General features: G+C 38.9%; 2 protein-coding genes across 12 annotated transcripts in view; both read left to right on the forward strand.

Moving 5' to 3' along the window:
• The first annotated feature begins 2393 nt into the window (after positions 1 to 2393).
• On the forward strand, positions 2394 to 15217 carry FAM177B (family with sequence similarity 177 member B). 2 transcript variants are annotated; one of them, XM_087964506.1, is made up of 6 exons: positions 2394 to 2762; positions 4323 to 4481; positions 6405 to 6471; positions 6822 to 6919; positions 11048 to 11210; positions 15144 to 15217. In XM_087964506.1, the coding sequence occupies exons 1-6, from the start codon at positions 2736 to 2738 to the stop codon at positions 15209 to 15211; spliced, it is 582 nt and encodes a 193-aa protein (XP_087820632.1). In that variant the 5' UTR covers positions 2394 to 2735; the 3' UTR covers positions 15212 to 15217. The 2 variants fall into 2 exon arrangements, with proteins under 2 accessions (XP_087820632.1, XP_026538208.1); XM_026682423.2 differs by lacking the exon at positions 15144 to 15217 and having other exon boundaries at positions 2399 to 2762; positions 11048 to 12877.
• A 2688-nt stretch (positions 15218 to 17905) lies between these two features.
• Positions 17906 to 23061, forward strand: part of DISP1 (dispatched RND transporter family member 1) — a 73031-nt gene continuing 67875 nt past the window's right edge. Inside the window, exons 1-2 of one of the 10 annotated variants that reach the window (XM_087964339.1) lie at positions 17906 to 18389; positions 21685 to 21742. The gene's annotated coding sequence lies outside the window, so the exon portion shown is untranslated. Of the gene's footprint in view, positions 18390 to 20922; positions 21743 to 23061 lie in introns of all 10 variants that reach the window. The other 9 variants (XM_087964331.1, XM_026682302.2, XM_087964362.1 and 6 more) reach the window with 9 other exon arrangements.

Genomic DNA, 23061 nt, shown 5'->3' on the forward strand with positions numbered 1-23061 from the left:
GTATCTATACAAGATGGAAATTGGACATGCTGTTTTTTACATGTTGAGCCAATGCTTTTTATACCTTTCTGGTTAAGAAATATATGAACTAAGCCTAACACTGGCTTAAAACAGTTTTATAGAAGCTGTGTAAGTCTGATAACACTTCATACATAATAAAATGACTGGCATGTTATTTTTCCCAGGAAATTATCAAGAAACAAGTTGTAGTCCTAAATATTAGACTTAATTACTGTTTTAGTGGGGATGTGCCTTTGAGTCAGTTTTTGGTTCCTGGTAGCTGCTTGGACAAGTCACTGCAGTGTTCTTGGCAAGATTTCAGAAGTGCCATTACCTTCCTGGGGCTGAAAGAGAATGATTGGCCCAAGGTCAGCCAACTGCTTTGTGCGTAATAGCAATAGCACTTACATTTATATACTGCTCCATAGTGCTTTACAGTCCTCTCTGAGCAGTTTAGAGTCAGCATACTGCCCCCAACAACCTGGGTCCTCGTATTATTGACCTTGGAAGGATGGAAGGCTGAGTCAACCTTGAACCGATCAGGATCGAACTCCTGGCTATAGGCAGAATTAGCCTGCAATACTGCATTCTAACCACTGCACCATCAGGGCCCCTAAAGTGGGATTACCACTCATAGACTCCTGCTTTCCAAGCTGATGCCTTAACTACTATAGTAAACTGGCTCTGTAGCCACTGTTACTGAAATTACTATAATTCAATATAATTTAATATATAGTTCAAAACCTTATTGGATTCAAGGAAGCTGGTCTAGTAGGTGGAGGTCATAGAAAATGTAACTTTTCAACTCAATTTTTTCTCTTACATGTCTCAATGTGACATTTACCTGTGAAAATCAAATACAAAATACTATTACAACTCCGTGTTGAATCACTTATAAAGAGAACACACCTTTGTGAGACTTTAGAGGTAAAGCAAGGAGTTAATTCGAGTGGGAATATCTGTAAAAGCTGCTTTTATCTCTTGCTGAGAGTTGGGAGGCATATATGTTTAAATAAAGTAATATTATCATCAGTGCCAGAATTCCATTGCAGAAGAATGAGCACTTCCATCCCATTCTTTGATGTTATTTCCATAGAGCATCTTGATTCCTTCAATGTTCACTATTTATCCTTTATTGATGGTGAGTGTGGCACATTTGGCCAGTCCAAACTCCACTGTAATATCTTGGCTGTTGAGCAGTGATTCAGTTTCAGATCATGCCTTTCCACACAGCTTTAGATTGTTCATGTAAAGGAAGAGGGATAGCAAACCTTCTAATGTTCCTAAATAACTATTTCATATTATAAATTGACATTCTGCTAGCTTCTGTTCTGTAATTTCTGATTCTGCATAGTGTTTTCTCCAGAACTGATGCATTCTTTTCACATAAGCTCTCCTCATTGGACTTGATTTGTAATGTTAAATCATTATTTTTTCTTCATTTTCAATCTACATATATTTGCAGCCAGGAAGCAATTTATGGTTGGTCGTTATTACTATTGAAGGGCAGTAGGAGGGAGAAAGAATTAAATGGAGGGCTATTGAGAAACAAATAAAGTACTAAAATATAGTCCTTTGTTATAGGTTCTCCAGGGGGCACTGTTGCACTGTGAGATTTGTTTATTAAACCCAATGTTTTGGGACAACTTAAAGACAAGTTGCTATTATTATTATTATTATTATTATTATTATTATTATTATTATTATTATTATTATTATTATTTTCCAGCATAAGATTTCATGGATCAGAGTCAATGTGGAGAGAAGAAGAAACTAATGATGTTAGAGGGAGACTGAGTATAGGTAGTTAAAGAATGATCAGAATTCAAGTTTTTTTGATTTCATGAGACATGTCTGGAAATAAATGCAGAGATTGGAAGAAAAACTTCAAAAAATCCATCATTGTTTGCACATTTTTAAGTTGGCAGTGCGGTACCCCTTCAACCACTACCCTCTATTGAAAATATCAAAGAGGAAATGTATATGAAGATGCCTGTGTCTTGTTCTCAATTTGCACACAGCAAACAGAAACGTAATCTACCTGCTACTTTTTAATGTGTACATAAAAAAGGATGGGGGTGCCATACTGATTTTTTTAATGTCCCCGGAACCCTTGTTTTCTCTTCTTATATTGTTCTCTCACACACCTTAAGATATTAGCATGTAGCAAGTTATGTATGATGTCTTAAAAGACATGGCAATGCTCTAAAGCAGCCCATAGATGGCATAGCATCTACAGTTCCAGATAATGTTGCTTTTCAACAGAGGTGCAGTGTTTGTTTTTGGTTTTTCTTTCTGGCTGATTAGATCTGCTGGAAAAGAACTGTATTCCCGGAACTTCTAAACCACAAAAGCATTTGACTTAAAAGGGGGGAGGGAGGATTGTAAACCATAGAAAAGAAGATACTGAAGATAGCTCCCCAAAAGGGGAATGTATTTATAATCATATGTGTAGCCATTTTTTAAAGTCTCATTTTGCATTCGTTTAGCTTTCTGGTTATCACTATAAATATTTAGATTTGGTAATTAAATTACGGAAGAGGAGAAAGTCCAGCCCACATTTCAAACTTGGCCAACCCTTGTTGACAAAGGGATATCCTGGTCTACTATACTGCTTTTTGTCAGCTGGCCTCCTTTGAAATGCTCTTCTTTCCAAGATTTCTCTGCATGGACACCCAGTGATGTGTTATACATCTTCTATCTCAGCATTATTTTAATCAGATATTATTTCCGTGATGGACAATTCCCAAAAACCTCTAAAGGTGAGTTCTTGTTCTGTTCTTTCAAATCTCAATGGCTTTGAAGTTGATACAAGTGGAAATTTGTTGAGTTTTTCAAAGATTTTGCAATCTTTGTTACAACAATAACTTGAAAGATAATGCTGAAGAATAAATTTGTTGTTTAGGGAAAACTGTTATTATACAACAAAATGCATACAATTATTAAAATGTGTGCTGATATGCAATCATTCTTCTTAATGGGTTTGAAAATTTACTGCTGATAGTCAAGTATTGTTTTGAAACAAGCTGAATGTACCTGAAGGGTGGATTTAGAGATGAAGAACAAAGCATGCTTCATTTTCTCATTTTCTTTGGCCTTCAGTCATAAGGAAAGTTGACTGGAATCTTGATGGGTAGAAACAAAGTAAACAATATTAATCATAAGGACACTATTTGGCTTATGAATATCCTGATAATCCTTTGGCATAAGCCTTTTCAACGTTGTAACCATGTGCAAAGAACAGAACATACTCGTGATTTTTGTGTGAAAAATGAGAGAGCAATGGAAGTTTTATGTAATTTTATTGTGTGCGTGTGTGTTGATTTACCAGCCCATCTGGAGTGAAAAGTAAAAGTACAGGTAGCCAACAAACCCTCACTATTTTCAAGCATTAATGTACATAGTATTATACCAAATCAATGCCTCAATAATAAATCTGATTTTTGGTTCACATTAAAATGGGTAATTTCATCTTTTAATGTTCATGACAGTTGATGATATTATTGTACCAAATGTCCCAACTTATTTCAAAAGACTACTTCTTTGTCAGAGGATTGAAAGAACAAATGATGTGCCATGTATTACAATACATGAAAGCAGTCTCAAGTACACATAAAACATATCTCCAGGAACAACACCAGAGGTGGTATTCAGTAGGTTCTGACCAGTTCTGGAGAACCGGTATTGAAAATTTTGAGTAATTCGGAAAACTGGCAAATACCACCTCTAACTGGAGATTTTACAGTATCCTTCCCCTGCCACGTCCACCAAGCCATGCCCACAGAATCAGTAGTAAAAATTTTTGAATCTCACCACTGAACAACACATATAAGCACACTATAAAAGAATGGGGGGAAACAGCATGGTCATGGCAATTGATTAATGTTGACTGAACAACCTTTTCTTGTTGCTCAAATGTTCTCAACACAATATTCATAAAATTTAAACCAGATTTTCCTCACTTGTTTCCAAGGTTTTAGTTAATTTTAGAAGCCTTCAAATGAAACCTTCAAAGTTGAACAAGTTTGTTTTTATTCTGGGAGGTCCTTGGTGCTCTCTGAGCTTGGTTGCTTTTTTCTTTCCTTTTGGCTGACATTACATTATCTATCTAGGAGATATGATGATACCATTGATGATGTTACCTAGTTTGATAATGAAATATCTACAGAAAAACAACCAAGACCAGAGAGCCCTAAGGACCCCACAGTTCAACTCTGAGCTACAAATATTATGTTTTTATTCTATTTTTAGAAGAAGAAATAAAAATTGTCATCTTTTCCTAAAATTGTTTTGGCTGAGTTGATTTTCGTTTTGATGAACAGGAAGGAACAGTGAATGATGGACGGGAACTGGGAGATGATACTCTAAAGGATAATAAATCTCCCAGAAAGATTATTTATTTTGCAAATGGTGAAACAATGGAAGAATGCAGTTCAGAAGATGATGTTGAGGAGGACAATCAGAAGCCATTACTTGACACTGTAAGTTTATGATGGCTATCATCATCATCATCATCTATTTTATGACTGCTGGTACATGAGGGCAACCAATGGATCCTCTTCTTTTTTTACCACTGAAAGTCAACAGCAACACAATGGCTGATCATGCCATGGAAAATAAGCTTTTCCTGCAATCTGGGGTTTGCTACTGTCATTTGAAGAAGTTAGTTTTTATGCATGCTATAGAAAGGAAAGAAAGAAAATGTTGTGGCCTGTCGGCCGCTGGTCTCTCCAGCAGCCAAATCAGATGAGGAGGAGGCATAGGAGTCAGGATCAGCATCAAGGCAACCTGAGGAAGAGGGAATGGAACTGTCAGAGAGAGAGAGACAGAGGCAGAGCCTGGGGCATCTGTCAGCCCTCAGATGGAGAGTCAACAGCCTCCAGGTCTGGAGGTGGTTGATGAGGAAAAGGAGGAACACCTGGGTCCAGTGCCTGACAGGCGGATGCACAGAAGGCAGAGGAGAGGAGAGCAGGGGAAATCTGTGGGTCGATCCTTGGGACAGAAGAGCCACTGCTGCTAGCGAAGCCCCACACTAGCTCTGGGGATAAAGGGCAGGGGGCAGAGATGAATAGATGTGGCAGACAACTATCTATCTCCCTGCCAGACAGACTTATTAGCAGGGGTGGGATTCTACCAGTTCACACCCATTCTCTAGAACCGGTTGTTAACATTCTAAGCAGTTCAGAGAACCGGTTGTTAGAAGAAATTACTGGCCTAATCCTGTAAGGAAGGCAGGAAGGAAACATTCTGGTGTTGCTTACAGAAACTGCCTCTCCGTTAACCCTTATTACATTCTTGGCAGGACTAGACTTCCTGTCTCAGGAACCTCTCTGGAGGTTTTTTTCCCTCCTTTGCTGGTACTTTGCTTGTGTGGAGTGACCATTCAAAGTTACAATGGCACTGAAAAAAGTGACTTATGACTGTTTTTCACACTTACGACTGTTGCAGCATCCCCACAATCATGAGAGGCCAGGGGAGGAGATGCGTGCTTCGATGTGAGTGATATTGAGCTGGCCACACCCAGTCAATAACATGACCACCAAGCCATGTCCATCCAGTCACATGACCATCAAGCCACGCCCATCACCTAAGCCATGCCCACAGAACCAGTTGTTAAAAATTTGAATCCCAAACTTTTTGCTGGGTCTGCTGGAGCTCCTAATAAAGGAATCATTGATTTAACTTCAGAAGGTTTGTTGTGTTCGGGGAGCTGGGTCAGAACAGAAAAGAAAGGAGCAGACCAGCCTCAGTGACACAAATGCGAAGACTTTTTAATGAAGTAAGCAATATGAACTTCAGAAATATTTTAGAATCACATTGTTGACCTTTCAGATGTTGCTTCTAATATGTGTGTGTTGGGGGGGGGACCTGTATGCGAAATATATCTTGTCTGCAAAAATCTTTATGTCTTCCTGATGGATTTCTTGGCTGCCGATAAAGCTTATATATTTTACTCATGTAATATTAAATATTAATTCCTAGCCTTGATTGTTTTATTTTGTCCCTGCTTACCTTCTATTACAAGCTCTATTATCTGATAGCCATTCTATTTCATGGGTACAAGGAGGCCATTGTTTAATCATGAAAAAGGACAAAAAGGGAAAATAAGATAGAGAAATAATTTTGGTGGGGGGCAGGGAGAGAATTGCCCTATTACTATTACATTTCATTTGGGACTTGTTTCCCAGGAAAGTGATGCTTTTCTTTATATAATGTAAGAATGAAATTTCAGCAAAAGTGACCACTTGATTGTAGTTTTGGTACAGCAATAACTTTCCTTTTCTCTTTTTGCAACTGAAGCCTATGATCTTGCTCTGAAATGCACCCACATGGTATGATTGCTTTGTAGCAGCTGCAGATGAGTCTCTGTATTGTTACCAACAGACCTCTGGCTTTATTCATAGGCTAATCTCTCTTGGGGTAATTATCTACGAAGCTGGGCACTTCAAATTGTAGCCACAGCATTTTTTGGTAAGTATATTTGAGGGGGGCGAGCAGCTAAGTGTAATACCATTCTTACCAGTAAGATAAGAATGTTTAGTACATCAGCAATTCCTGAGAAAACCTATGTTCTTACACCTTTATCAAGAAATTAATAATGGATTGTGCCCCAGCCACAGAATTTATTTTCTTCTTCCAACAATCAGAAAATAAATTGTATGTGAAAAGGAAGAATTTGTTGACTAATACTGGCCACTATCTACTAATAGATGCTTTGATTGTACTCATGCTCCACGTATACACTTGCATATCTGCACACACACACACACACACAAAATCTATGACTTGTTCAAACTACTTTTTTTTCAATATCTTTATAGCTTGTGAATTTCTTGGTGGGAAATTTGTCACATTCCTTGGACTCAATGAACCTAAATACCAGTATGCAGTGGATGAATACTACAGGACACAAAATAAGGTAAATATAACAAATGCAATTTAAAGGCCTTAAGCAATTTGTTGGCCACCATGATTTGGGGATTAAATTTTAAGTTGTGTTACACCCAAACCATGAAGTACTGGGGCTTCCAAAGTCCTGGAATGAAACAGAAAGTATGATGTAATGAATATTAATTTTAGCTCTATTAAGAAGCTGACCCGCCTAAATAATTTTAATGCTTGAGATAAAAATAAACTCCAACAATTGTCTCCATGTGAAAGGCTATCAGTTACTGCTTTAGCAACATACGCAATCTGTTCTGAGTGGTGTATACAAGCTTTGCTTCATAGTAAAGTAAGACTTATGGAAGTGGTATTAAGCTATATACAAATGTACTTAATTGTTTTTGCATTGTGCAAATCTTGCCAGTAACCTTTTAACATGTTTATGTTGGGCATTTCCCCAAAATTATTATTTGGGTTTGTTTTTCCATGTTGTGCCATGCATTTGGGTAGTGGTTGTTCTGTTTCCCCAATGTACAAATCTGTACAGGTCTCACTACATTGCACAGCATATACCACATTGCTCAGTTTGTGTCTGGGTATTTTATCCTTGAAATGAACAAGCTCCTGCCTTAAGGTATTCTTGGGTTTAAAGTTAAACTGTCCATGTCGTGTCCGGCGCTAGGAAGGAGACTCGGGAGCCAGTGACTTAGTTCAGCTCATTTATTAGTCCCGAGATCGGCTCGGGTTCCGAAAGTAAAAGCGGCGGCTTTTATTCTCTAGCCAGCGCGCGCTAATGGCACCGCTTTGAATCTCCCGCGATTAGTTTCCACCAATCGCGGGGGATTCGCGGCGGGCCAATCCGTGCGGCTCGCTCAGCCAATCAGCTCGCCGTGCGTCTTAGCCAATTGCGGCGCGGGTCTGCAAGAATGGTAATGACTGTACAGAACAGTCCACATTCTGGACAGAGAGGATCATTGATTTGAAAGAGGGCTCAAAGAGGCTGTCTATGTTAAAACTGAACTGCCTTCTTTCAACAGAGATAGAGGGATATGACACCACTGACCTCCTGTCTAAAACACTGTCCTTTCAACCGTCCCAAGAAGGTTCCAGACTCATTTGCACTCTGATTCAAGTGACCCTAAGGGTACAGATAAACCCTCCAAGTGGCCTCAATGACTTTCAGAGAACTAACAACCAATCTTCAGAATGCTAATGATCAGATGACTGCCAGCAATATACCGTATATGCCGACGTATAAGACGACCCGGCGTATAAGACGACCCCCCAACATTTCCACTCAAAATATAGTTTGTTATATACTCGCCCTCTCTTCCGCACGCCTTTCACTTTTGCACTTTTTTTTTTTTTGAGGCACTTTTGTGCACCGTGGAAGCAGATCCCGTGAAGCTGAAAGGAGCAGCCAGCCTTCTCCCAGCTCCCAAGGAAGCGAGGCTCGCACCGCCCGGGCTCCGCTGAGGTATCCGGCTGGGGCTGTCAGGAGTTGTTACCGCTGGCGCGGCTCCGCGCGGCTCCAGTCCCGCGTTGCCTCGGGAAGGGAAAGGCACAAAGGAAGAGCCGCGGAGGCGCTTTGCAATGGCAGCAGCGGCTCCTGGTTTTGCCTTTCCCTCCCGAGGCAACGTGGGACTGGAGCCGCGGCGAGCCGCGCCAGTGGTAACAACTCCTGACAGCCCCAGCCGGATACCTCAGCGGAGCTCGGGCGGTGCGAGCCTCGTTTCCTTGGGAGCTGGGAGAAGGCTGGCTGCTCCTTTCGGCTTCACGGGATTCGTTTCCACGGTGCGCAAAAAGTGCCTCAGCCGCGGGCAGCCGCAGTGCTTCCCAATTACTATTTGCCGGCGTATAAGACGACCCGGCATATAAGACGACCCCCCAATTGGAGGCATTTTTTCAGGGCAAAAAAGTCGTCTTATACGCCGGCAAATACGGTAAATCCTTCCATTCCCCATCATTTCCCCCCGCCACAGAAAGTCCAGTTGCCTTTTGAAAAAAGCACCTTTGAGACAACCATGACCTGGATGATTGAGAATCTCCATAAACAAATGGGTCATAAAATTCGGGGGGGTCGTTCTAGCTGTCTGTATAGAAAAATCAGAGAAAACAAATGAGAGGCTTTGCCCTAAATTGCTAATATAGAGGTGTTTCATTTTAAAAATAGATTATTTGCTAGAATTCTTGTTATGCTATCATCTGTGTAATAAATGTCAGAGCTGTTGTATTCTCCTTCTTGGATTAACTATTTCCCAGCCAGGTTTCAAGGAAAAAAGCCTGATATCAATACAACTTTGTGAATATATGCTTCCTGTTGTCTTTAAACTACTCATTGAATTGAACGTTGAGCTTAAATTTATTTATTTATTTATTTATTTATTTGATTTGCCAATTGTTTACAAGTAATAGTATAATGTATTAGTGTGATACATGTGGTTACATATAAGAAAAAAAAGTAAGAAACATAGGACAGGGGCGGTGGCCGTTGGTGCGCTTTTGGCCCCCTCTTGAAGTGAGGCATAGTGACGTCAAGGTAAAGTTTTTGGGGTTTGGGAAAAACTACAGTGGGTGAGTATTCAGACTTGACCCCTTTGTGAAGCATTTCCTGCAATCAAGTTTGCGGTTCTGAGTTTGTTCTTTGTGCTCTGTGTTGTTATGGTTGAAGCTGTATTCTGACAGGTAGGCTTGCTGTATGTTTTGTATACCTTTTCTTTTTTGTGGGGGTTTTTATGCCCATCCGCACCCCCACCAAATGGTGACCATAGGTATCAATATGCATGCAGACATTTTCTTTTATAACTGGGAAGCCCCTTAGTCCATCTGAATTTTTATTTGTTTTTTATAATTGTTTGGAAATTCCAGGTATGTCCTTGGCATTGGGAAGGAGGAAACAAGTAAAAAAGAATAGTTTATCTTTTACAATGTATTCAAACATTTATTCCTTTAAGAAATCATTACTAATCAGCTATTTTGCAAATTACTACACAATTATGATTCATGGCCCAGGATGTTGATCCTTATAAACTACTGCACTTATGTAACAACTTCTCATTTAACTTTTGTTTTAATAACTTTCAAAGAATTCAGAGCAAAGTTACTGGTCAGCTTGTAATGTTGAGAAACCTGTTTGCTCTGTAAAGTTGGTATTTTATTGGAGATATTTAAAATCTGATCATGTGGTAGAGTAGCTAGAAGCATATGCCACAAATGCAATTAGCTTAGACCATGAAATTAATGAAGAGTAAAGTAAAATCTGGGTGACATATAAGGTTTTTTTTTTTTAAAAAAAAAAGTGACGGAGGGTCCTTTGAATATCATAATACTTAAACTTTGTCGATGTTAGCAGTGAAACTCAGAAGTAATTGTACAATCAGGCAATAACAATGGCCCTTATTCCACAGATTATAGATAAGGAGAAAAATCATCCTACTGTACCAAGTGGGGCAACATGACATTGATTGTGCTATTTTTTTTATAATCAGAGTAATATATTAATCCTAGTATTCTAATAGAAGATCATTACACATACATACACACTGTAAGATCAATTTGCCATGTAACCATGGTCTATGTTCCAAAAATGTAATAGATGGGATTTAAAAAACCCATATAATTAAGATGCCTTATGAAAAATATAGCTTTGATGGAGAACCCTAATACAGACATACCAAAAAATGGGGTTGTTTCTATAATGTTTATACAGTGTTATTAATACAACTTTATATGCTTTTGATTCATGCATGGATAACTAGATCAATCCATAGCCTAATTAATGTGGAAAGACTAGAACCTACTGGAATGGGGTGGACTATGCACTCAAAAAAGTATCAGCACCAAGATTTCTCAAATCTTGGTGCTGATACTTTTTTGAGTGCATCCAGTCCACTAAGTTCAAAACCTTTCCACATTAATTAGGCTATGGATTGAACTAGTTATATGTGCATGAATCAAAAGCATGTAAAGTTTCATTTTAAATCAGTATTCTCTAATGAAATACATAACATAAAACCTACAACAGGATCCTATTTTAAAAAATCAGAAAAGAAAAGTAATGGGAAGCCTGTGGTTATCAGTCATTCTTGCTTTCCTCTATCAAGACTTTCTAGAATATATTTTGTTTTTTACAATGCATAATTTATTATCTGGGCTGTTTCAGAAAAATGAAAGTGATGAAGATGGTGAGGAGATGCCGAAAATGAAGGAGACAACCACATCAAATGAAAAGTACCACCTGGAAATGAAGCAGCTAAGATACGGGTCTATTAATTGTAATGACACTCAGAAGGACACTGTTGCAAATGTAAATGAACTTGAAGAAGGTGGGTTGCAAAATTTAAAATAAATCAAAATTATGGGATATAAAATGTGCATGGTTTTGGGCTGGATCAAAATGTCTAATGCTCAGGTACATGTATTGAGAGGTTAAATCAGTCTTCTTGGTTGATTGTTTGGTCTTTATGGATTAAATGGACTGTTTTAGACCATATTATATATCAGCATTACTGCTGTTAATCTTTCTGGACTGTACTTGGCTAAATTTTATTTTTGGTTGTACCACTCAGAGTCATGTCATGGGCTAGGTAGAAATATAAATTCTTTAAATAAATAATCAATAAATAAACCAGTCTTTTAGAAAAAAATTCAAGAAGAAATACTACAAGAGACTCTGTTGTATATGCTGATACTAAATAACAGTATCAAACAGTGAAACACCTTAGACTTTTAACAGTCTGTTTATGAATTGAACTGCATTACATCTTCATTGTTATTAATATAAATCTTTCATGGGCATGTCTAGGCAAAGGTGAATTATACATTGGAAAAAAAAAAGTACTGCAAAACTCCAGTAATGATAGGCAAGATTTCCTGAAAGATTTTGCTGACTGTTGTTCCTAAAGCACACTGTTCTCAAACAAAAGGAATTGTGGTCTAGCATCTGTTCTCATTCCAAAGGGCCAGGTGGATTCTGTGTGAGCTCCATGTATTCCAGAATCAATGCATAGATAATTCTTGACTTATGGCTGCAATTGGGCCTTGAATTTTGGTTGTAACTCATGACTGTCATAAGTCAAGGCACCCACATAATGGGGATTTATTTTATGACTGTTTTCATGATGTTGTTAAGTGAATCATGCAGTCATAAGTCCAAATGCATGTTCACTAAGCTTTTCTGCCAGAAACTTTCAAAAAACACACCAATTGCTGTCACATGACCACGGAACACTACAACCAGTTGTAAGTCTGAACTAGTTGCCATGCAACCAAAATGCAGTCATGTGACCTTGGGATGTGTGAATGTGTGTAACATTTTATAATGGCCAGAAGTATCTTATGGAGGAGTGATTTCTGATGCTCCTTGGCAGCTTCCCATAAGCAAAGGCAATAAGAAAACTGGCAGGAAGTTGGAAGTCACTCCCACTCCACTGCTGTGCCCAATTAGCTGGTGGCAAAGTCCAATGGGGGAGTACTGATTGACTGCTTTAGAACAAAGGCTGAAATTTGAAATCAGCAAAGGAAGGATGAGAGTCACAGATCCATGCTGGTGAGGTAGGGTTGGCTGGCCAGCACTGGTGATTGATGGGTGAGCCCTCTTCCCTTCTGGAGGGAGGGGGCCTCTCAATGACACACTGGGATGGGGGAAGGGATGTAGTTTTCTTTACAATCCACAGTTCCCTTTCCCAGTTTTGTTCTTTTTACAGCTAAAGATTAGGGCAGCCATTTTCAATCTGGTGACTGACTAGATCAGTTGGACTTTAATTTTTATTATACCCAGATAGTCATGCTATCTTGGAATTACAGACTTAGTTACCCAATGTATCAATAAGACAACCAAGATGGGGTAGGCCAGATTACATTTTTACGAACAAAAAATTACGGTCCTGAAAAATTGTAAAGAAATGCAGAATGTAAATAAGAAAAGCATTCAAATAAACAATATTACCAGATATTTGTGAAAAAAATTACTTTAATAAATACCGTCCATCAATTTTAGTGCAATGATTATTTCTTTTACCTCAAGATGGCACTATATTAAAAGGTCTAGCTGCTAGTGCACAGTACTGTAATGATAAAAAGCAAAGTCAGATACAGCTATACATAAAGGGGCAAATCTCTAAAACATAGCTTGGGCAATACTTTTGTTAGGATGATCTGAATATCTGGTAGAGCAACCAGTGTTTTTCAAACTTGGCAACTTTAAGATGGACTTTAACTCCCAGAATTCCCTAGCCAACATGCTCTTTGGGATTCACTATACTCTGGCTTTTCCCCTCTTATTCTTCTAGTAACCCAGAAGTAACTGGATATTTGTTTTATTTTGGGGAGAGGAGGACTAGCGTAATGTTATTCTCATTACTAATTCTCACTCTGTAATAGAAATCCTTAATGTCTAGGAACAAATGGACTTTTGGGTACTGTTCTAATTCTGTGAATGTTTACACCAGGGGTGTCAAACTCGCATCATCACGGTGGCGTCACGTGACATATTGGGACTTTCCCCCCCTTCGCTAAACTGACAGGGGTGAGGTCAGCATGTGATGCACTTGGCTTGCAGGCCGCAAGTTTGACACCACTGGTTTACACACTTAACCTAACAAAGAGTTTTGAAGAATTAAAAATACTTTCAGTGGGCTTGAGACTTTTTGCTTGGTCCTAAAGCAGCATGCTGTTGAATGAACAGCATATTCTACTATTTTTATAACAAGACGCTTGATTCTCACTAATGCCACTATCACTTATTCCAAGATTTCCCCAAACTTGGATAGCATACAATTCAACCTGAAAATGGCTCATTTCTTCTTTTTGCCCTGTGTTAAAAGTATACAGGATGTCTCATCTCGATTATTTTGGTCCTGCAGTTGCCTTCAACTAGTCCAAAGACATGAGCTACAGTAGTCCTCTTTCCTACAGCATGGAGATTGAAGTTATCCAAACTTCAGAAACTCCAACAGTAGCTCCAAAGTGACATTCAGTAGCTCAGGGAAAGATACCACATTGACATATTGTTATCAGCATTATCTCTCAATAGGATATCATTCAAGATGGTTTCATCCCCTGGGGAAGATCTTTTTAGCTTAGAAAGTAATAGCAATTATTCTGTATAAGAAAGAAACTGGTATGTCTGACACTGAAAAACAGTGGAATAGATCTAGACTAGTGGCCAACAGCAGGCAGAGTGATGATGGTGGATGAAGATATAAAGTAAAGTAGTAGGCTTTTTTTTCTGTATTGGGGAATAACTGTCAGGATTGTTTTTGTTTTTAAAATTTGGTAAGTATATGGAGTAAATGATACAAATCACGAACTTTTGGTAAACATGTCACCAAAATTGGAGAGGTCTACAGGTGCCACAAAAAAAGGAAGGAAGGAAGGAAGGAAGGAAGGAAGGAAGGAAGGAAGGAAGGAAGGAAGAGAAAGAAAGAAAGAAAGAAAGAAAGAAAGAAAGAAAGAAAGAAAGAAAGAAAGAAAGAAAGAAAGAAAGAAAGAAAGAAAAGAAGCTGCACAAATGCCAAACACAGTTGCCTCCTTGTAAATCCTAACAAATGCAATGGGATTTATTTCTGAAAAGGTAACAAAAGAAAGACAATTAACTGAACTGGTTATATTCTCAATTCAGCAAAATCATTTTTCTAATGGTTATGTACAGAATAACACTTAGATTTAAGGGTTTAATGAATAAATTAGACTCATCATGTGTAAAATGTAAATGACTAAACTGTTGTCTCTGATCACTCAAGCAGCAAATACATTTTAAATACACATTCTTAAATATTTTTCAAAAAGCAAGCACAATTTTTATGAGTCCTTTCTCTTTACATGTATCAGAAAGCATCCAGGGCTGGGATTCAACTGGTGTTACAACCGGTTCGGTGAGAGTGTGTTTTGCTCTGTGTGTGTGTGTGTGTGTGTGTGTGTGTGTGTGTAGCATTTGCAAAAAATCATCAGCTGTGCCACCTGGACAGCTGACAAGTGCAGCATTTGAAAATCCTCTTCTTTCCTGCTTTTTCAACCTCAGCTGTGCTGTGCAAAGCAGTTGAGGTTGAAAAAGCAGGAAATAAAGGACAGCCAAGAGGCGGGCGGGTGGGCCAAACAGACGACCAGAAGGTTGTTGCAGTGAACCGGTTTGGTGTCAGCTGCTCTACGGAGCTACTGGTTCTATAGAACAGGGTCGAACCAGTAGCATCCCACCCCTGAAGGCATCCCTGCTAACTTGAATAGGAGAAGCCAATGGGTTTTACATTTTGTTTTTACAGGAAAACAAAAGACAAAGAAGAAAGAAAAAATGCAAGAAAAGGAAAATAAAAGCAAAAACTACATTTAAGAAATATCTAAATGACCTCCAAACTTCTTTTCAACAGCTAATTCAATATTGTTCCTCCTCCCTCTTAAATGTAAAAGAACAGTACACTTCTATTTTCAGTGGTCATCATTTTTCACTGAGCAGGCAGCTTCATGAAGAATATACATGGAACAATGAGGGAGGAAGGGCCCCCCAATTTAGACAGCCAGATCAAATGAGATGAATAATGGAGATTCAAGATAGGAAAAAGTACTTCTTCATAGAATTGGCTAGCTGTCAGGATTCCAGTGATCGCCCTAATTAAATCATGAGTCTTGAGCCAAACTTCAAAAAGCTTCAAATAATTCATTAGGAGCGACATATTGGCATGACCTGGATGTAGCCGATTCTGAGACATGTAATTCACTATCACCTTTGACCCTGGTTTTCCCCCACCCCTCTGGGTATATCATAATTCATAGTCTCCAACGAAACACATCCATTGCCAAGAGTCATTAATCTGGGTCTCCAATTGCATACCAGAAACTCCAGTCGGTCAGTATAATCTTTGCAAGGTATGCATGGAATGTATTTTCACTTCCAAACTGCAGCACTGCTCTTTCAAACTCTTCCCCCCACCTCCTTTCTGTTGGCAACTATAAAACAGGCATAGAAAATATTTCATGAGTTGACACACTGGCCATTTCAATTGATAGAAGTAAAGTCTTAACTACAAATAGTGACCAACACATTCCTTGTTCCTGGACAACACAATCCTTTACATCCATATTATTAGCTTAGAATAATAAGCTGTTATTAAAAAAATGAATATAGAGGTAAATAATTTTCAGGGTTGTTATATGCTTTGGTTAGGAAGAGACTGTTCTGATCTTGTGTGGGCAGAGAACACTGCTACTCATTTCAGTATTTTTTTTTCAGACTTACAGGCAAACCTGAAAAAATGCTACCGCATTAAGGAATCTACTAAAGTAGAATCACGGCTTACTACATACTTCTGAAAAAAATGTTTACATAGAAAAGTCATATGATAAGGTAGTTAGATACTGTAACATCATTTGGTAAATATACTTTTCCTTTTTTTCTACCCTGTTTCTCCAACAATATGGCCTCCCCCAAGAGGAAGTCCCAGCATGTTTTATAGGCATGAAATGAAATTAAGCCCCTCCCCCCAAATTAAGGCCTATATTAAAACATGCGAAATGGGGGGAATGGTGGGGGGGGCTTGCCGTTAGGAAGTACTTTTGTTGCACACTCGGATATGGTGCTGCCTGCGTTGACCCCGATACTAAGTGCCTCACCAACGCCGAGGTCAACATCCAAGCCGTCACCACCCGCCCGCCCAAAGATGCAAGGGGGGGGAATTAAGTCACCCCCAAAAAGATGACCTAGCCATTTTTTCGGGGCTCAAAAAAAAATAAGACCTGGCCTTATTATATGAGAAACACGGTAGCAGAAAGATATACAACTTGCTTTCCCCACAGATATTATTGGATTGCAAATGTCATCATCCTTAGTACTGATGGGATGGGGGCTAATGAGAGCTGGAATTCATTACTGTAACATCTGGAGAACAATATACTGTGTGCTAGATTGCCCAGATTGTTATAATCTAGCAGAGAATATATTCTCAGAATTAACCACTGTGTTTGCTACAGTCACTGAAGCATTTAACATACATATTCTGTGATTGCCATCGGAACCACAAATTACCATAAATTTAGTCTAGCATAGTTTAGTCTAACAAAACCAATGGATCGTCTTTGGTTCAGGGTGTTATGAAGACCCAGAAAATTGAGTTAAATCAATTGGTTAAATTCTAATTAAATCAATTATGAGAAGTGATTTTCTGATAACGCAGCCATACTGTCTGCAAAACACTCAATCCACACAACAGCCCTTTTCCTTGACTGCCATTCTAACGTTTCTTAGAAAGCAGGAGTACCCCTCTTCCATCATTTTAAATCTGTGCACATTCGTATGGAAGATGATCTTTCATTTTTTACTTCTGATGGTTGCATTGTTCTAAGGTCATGTGATCGGCGTTTGCAGCCTTCCGACAAGCAAAGTCAATGGGGAAGCCAGATTCACTTAGCACCCACTTTACAATGGCAGTGATTCACTTAACAACAGTGGCAAGTTGTAAAATGGGGCAAAACTCACTTAGCAAATGTTTCACTTAGCAACATAAATGTTGGGCTCAATTGTGGTAATAAATTGAGGACTCCTGAAGTACAGCTGATTTTTAAATGCCAAAGGAAGGATTACCTCGATCTGGGATGCAATCATCAGCCGATCACTAAATGGCAGCAGAGAGTGAAAAGTATTCTGTATTTCTTTGCTACGGTCTAGATTTCTGTAGCCCTACCTAAACTTATATATTCTATTTTTCCTTATCGCCCATCCGTGCCAGCCAATTCCTAACAACAGGCCTCCCCCGGTTCAGCCTGCCTCCCGCTTCAATTTACAGCTTCAAGACGTGCACACTATCGCCACCCAGCGGAAGCCGACTGAAAGTGAAGCCCTTCCGCAAACATAAAACAGCATTCTAGGAGGTGCCATTATATCTGGAAGGGAGGGGGGGAGAGAGAAACAAAATTAAGAGGTCGGAAAACAAAAACGCACCTTCTTCAGTGAATGGCGGTAAAACATGGACAAAGATAATGCTATGTTTATTGGATGTGACTGGTTTATTTTTTAAGAGACATAAACATAGCGGTGGAATAGTAGCGAGCTGGTGTCCCCCTCTTGCTTTCAGTTGGACTAGTCGCTCAGTTTTGGAACGTTGATCCTTTACCCCGGAACGAGTCCCGAACCCGAGGCGCAAAGAGCTGTTTCGGAGGGCTTTATTTACCCTAACGCGGTGGGCAGACTTTTAGCTGTAGATGAGGCTTGCTTTTGGCACGTATTTTCCACCTCCAGGGCATCGCCACCGATCGTTCCTTAGAACATAGCCCAGATACGGTGCTTTGAAAGCAGCTTCATCCCAGCTGGAGTTTTGTACCACCACGCTATTGCACAAGCCACAACCTTACATCTGTGTCAGTGTACAGCCCCCTTGCTAAGCTTTTAATAATCGCCTTTTAAATACTTGCTGCGGCCTAGATGCTGGTTAGCAACTAAGGACACCCTTCTGAGTTTAGCTTTATGATTTCTAAGTACAGCTTTCGACAGGGATCGAATTGTATCTCTAGCAGACAAGGTAAGTGATGCAGGGGTCTAAAAATGTACTTTTAATACTACTTTTAAATATTAAAATGCTGGCAAGTATTAGAAAGGGTATTGATTTCTAAATTCGTTGCATCATGTGCGAGGTTTTGAATATTGAGATTTTCCTTGTGCCTAAATGTGGGATCCTATATGCTTTTTAATCACACCATGTATCAATTCTATCAATTCTCTTTAGAAATAGTTGCTGGGATATTATTAATAGCTTGTCATGTCTGTGTTTTGTCTTCTGATCTTACTGGCTGCATTTACACAGTAGATTAAGCCATGTTTATTGAATGAATTACATTTTGTTGTGTTTGCATAACATGCTAAATCAAAAGCCCTGCTTTGCAAACCACATAACCCACAGTGACAAACCACATTGTGAATTAGTATCCATAGTTTGCTTGTTTATACCAATGTGTATATAAACACAAATGATTTATTTAATAAATCTAGTTAAATCTAGTTAAGCATTACTATTACTACTACTACTAATCCTCCCTTCCTTTCACCCATCTCTTCCCACCTATGACTGTATGACCATAACTTTGTTGTTTGTATCCTAACAATTTATTTGACTGTTTCCTAGTATGACTTGATTGCTTATTGTATCCTATGATTATTATTAAGTGTTGTGCCTTATGATTCTTGCCTCTTGATGAATGTATCTTTTCTTTTATGTATACTGAGAGCACATTCACCAAGACAAATTCCTTGTGTGTCCAATCACACTTGGTCAATAAAGAATTCTATATGTCTACACAAATCATAGTTTGCAATTATCCCTCTGTATCCTTAATCCAGGATAAGAACTTAGTGGTTCCAGTGAAACAGACATTAGACAGACATTATTTGAATAATAAGGCTGCTTTTATATTAGTCCACAGGAGAAGGAGGAAAATAGGTATATCAAAATGAGGTCCAATTATAATTATGTTACCCTTTTAATCTATCAATAACGTTCATATCTGTTACTATCCTGTGTAGAATTTTGTAAGACTCTTGTTTAAAGTGCAGAAACTGTGCAATCAGACAAGGAATGAAGACTGCTATTAAGCTGGGGCTTGTGTTTTAGTTACTCATATCACTTGGTAGTGATCTGTTAATATACATATAGATGTGAATAGAGGAAAAGGATTGGTTGACTTTTGTATATTGTGAAAATGCATTTGGACCTGAACACTATTTTCTAAAGTTCCCTGCTACAATTACTAAAAGTAATTTCCCCATTTTTGTGGATTTAGAATATTTTGGATTATATCTATAAGAACATGAATGTTAGAGATGAAAAGAAGTGTAGTTCAACTACTGGAATTCTTGAAGGGGCTAGATTAGATAAAGCTATCTGGAGGAAATTGACATCTGCTTTTTTTTCCCCTATGGTTTCTTGATTTTTCTGGCTTTTTCTGTTTTCTGGTTATTTGGAGACGTAATATATGTTATTCTTGCTTTGATTTTAAGAAAAAAGTGGAATGTGTGTATGTATGTATATATTCTTTTAATGAACAATAGTACGGGGGCATGATAAAGTTGAACATGAATTCTCATGTCAGATATGCTTACCTTATGAACTACCAGAACACCTCTGGAAATAATTGTGTGAATGTATAGGGGTGTATATATAAAGGCCTTCTCAAAAAAGTTTGCAGTCAGCAATTTGATTATGAAATCACTGTGTGAAGAAGAGAGACAGTTTGGTTTAGTACTTAAGGCATCAGGGTAGAAACTCAGAGAGTATGAGTTCTGGTCAGCCCTTAGGTACAAAGCCAGCTGGGTAACCTTGGGCCAGTCCCCCTCTTTTGGGCCTAGGAAGTAAGCAGTGGTAAACCTACTACTAATAAACCCTGCCAAGAAAACTTCAGAGTCTTGTCCAGGCAGTTACCTGGCATCAGGACTGACTCAAACAAAAGAGAGAGAGGAAGAGAGAAAGAATTCCTAGAGAAAAAAAAGTTCTACAAAAATATATACAGATAGCCCTTGAAGTACAGGCACAGTTGAGCGCTTAATTTCTGTTGCCAGTTAAGTGACTTTTGCCCCATTTTACAACTTATCTTGCCACAGTTTTTAAGTGAATCACTGCAGTTGGTAACATGGTTGTTAAGTGAATCTGGCTTCCCCATTGACTTTGCTTGTCAGAAGGTCACAAAAGGTGATTGCATAATTCTGGGACGCTACAGCCATCGTAAATACTAATCTGTTGCCAAGCATCTGAACTTTGATCACATGACTAATGGGAATCCTGCAACCTGAAGTGAAAAACAATCCTTTTTTCAGTGCTGTTGTAGCTGAATGGTCACTAAATGAATTGTTATAAGTCGACACAAAGGCTTTCCACTGCACTGAAAACAACTGTAGACCCCTATGCTCCCTTCCACACAAGAACTGAGCTGATTTTTGCTGGCTCAAATTCGTTAAATACCCTCCTCTTCCCCCCCTCCATTTCTTATTTATTTTAATAGTTGCATCTTTGTGGGTTTAATAGTTGCTACCTTTGTGTGATTAGTGTATTTCTCTGTTTGCAGGAACTCTGTCTTCTCTCACTTTCCTGCTCCTGGGCTTCAGATTCCACTGAATTCCAGTTCCACTTCAAAATTACTGCTGGGGTGGATACACACACACGCAAACATTGGTGCCTGTTTCCTACTAAATAGATTTTAAAATGTAGCCTTTGCAGTTCTTGGAACTAGACATTCATGAAGCCTACTGCTGTCTCCCCATAACTTGTTCCTGCTTGCTTTCTAATGTGTTGTATTGGCTTCAGGCATGCCTGTGCATAATGAGTGCTTCTTCATCCAAAAGTGTTCTTAAAATATAGGTTTTCACATTGGCACACATTCATATCTGAATACTGTTTTGCCCCTAGAGCATTTATGGCTCCAAAGTTATCCCCTTCAAGCACTACATAAAAATGTCTGTGATTTACTACTGATAGCCTTCTGGAGGATATGTTCTCAGAGTGACTAGCAAAATGCAAAGAAAGCTGTTTCAGATCAGTTGGCTCTTTTGAAAGAAAGCTATTAAAAGGGGAACCTTAAGCAGAACTTGCTTTACTGGGAGATTACTTTTTCATCAATTCTTTGCATAGTTCTGACGACAGTACAGTAATCATTTTTCCTGAAGCCGAATTGCCTGCAGAAGAGCTAATTTCTCTCCTCTTCCTCGCAAATCCCCTCAGGATCAGATTTGACTTTGGAAGCTAGGTGAAATCCACCTAGCGTTGGATGCTGCCCTTTGTTTTTTGGGTTCAGATGACAATTTCTCTATTTTTTTGTATTGTCTCTCAGATATAATATCCTGTGCTGAGGCTTTTTGCAAATTTCTGGAAGGCTGTTAGATAATTCGGTAAGTTTCATAGAATCCCCTTTTTCTTTTGTGATTCTATTGCTAGCTATTATTAAAGCTTTGAAATGTTAATCTATAGCAGGGGTCTGGCCCACAGGGTGCTTAGATCTAGCCTGCGGGGCCATCCTAGAAACAGCAAAGGAGTGGCCCACGGTGCCTCTGCCACCGAAAACAGACCGCACAAGGGTTGCACACGGCCCTCCCGAACTCTGTTTTTGCTGTCAGAGGATTGCAGGAAGCCATTGCAGACAAAACTGGAGCTCAGGAGCCTGTTTTCGCTGGCAGAGTATTCAGACCATCATAGGTGCCCCCGACACAAGTGACGTTGAGTTGGCCATGCCCACCCCAGCCCCTGAGGTGAAACACAACCCTGGTGTGGCCCTAAATGAAAATGAGTTTGACACCTTCTGATCTAGAGCAAGGGTTACAGATGGATGATTCTCCAGTTATTGGATTCCTATCATTCTGAGTCAGTGGTCACAGTTAAAGGGTGATCTAATAACATGTAGTTCTGATGTCATTAAATCACTGTTCAACAATTACAAAGTCTGCACTACTATTACTGTTAATCTTCTCATCACTCCTTATCAGCCATCCCCTCCCACTTGTGATTGTAGGACTGCAACTTTGTCACTTGTATCCTTACAATTTATATTGACTGTTTCCTAGTATGATTTGATTGCTGATTGTACCCTATGACTATCATTAAGTGTTGTACCTTATGATTCTTGATTCTTAACAAATGTATCTTTTCTTCTATGTATACTGAGTGTATTTACACCAAGACAAATTCCTTGTGTGTCCAATCACACTTGGCCAATAAAGTATTCTATCTTATATCTATAATGTTTGAGAAACTGAATTAAAAAAAAAGAAGAATCCATTTTTTGGCCAACCATTTGAAACAATTTAAATTGATACCAATGGAGGAGAACATTTCTAGTCAAGGTTGAAATGAAGGGGTCCTTGGTGCTCTCTGAACTTGGTGGTTTTCTTGTAGATGTTTCATTACCCAAACATCATCAACACTGATTAATTGCAAAAACCCCTAATTTGAATTGAGTCTGTTACTATCCCTTATTGATGGGATTTTCCCCCTTCAAACCAAGGAATGGAGAAAGAGATGTTTTCAACAATTTATCTTCTCTCTGTAGCTCCCATGCTTCCAAATCAGTTCCAAGAAAGTATAAAAGTGATAACACATGGAGGAGATTTGGCAAAACTTGCTTTAATTCCATTGATTGAAAGAGCACTCTGATAGCTAAGCAGTTTGTTGGATGTAATTTCTATACTGGTTTAGATGGACTTATAGGAATCAA

Source organism: Notechis scutatus, chromosome 1, assembly GCF_049901735.1.
Source record: "Notechis scutatus isolate UNSWTSFEM ecotype Mainland chromosome 1, rNotScu1.2, whole genome shotgun sequence".
Classification (NCBI taxonomy): Eukaryota; Metazoa; Chordata; class Lepidosauria; order Squamata; family Elapidae; genus Notechis; species Notechis scutatus.

Bases quoted from the DNA above. Each gene is read 5' to 3' on its own strand.
- FAM177B (XM_087964506.1), top strand. From the start codon at position 2,736: ATGGACAATTCCCAAAAACCTCTAAAG. The intron at 4,482-6,404 runs GTAAGTTTATGA...CTTTATTCATAG, and splicing joins AGAAGCCATTACTTGACACT to GCTAATCTCTCTTGGGGTAA. The intron at 6,472-6,821 runs GTAAGTATATTT...ATATCTTTATAG, and splicing joins TGTAGCCACAGCATTTTTTG to CTTGTGAATTTCTTGGTGGG.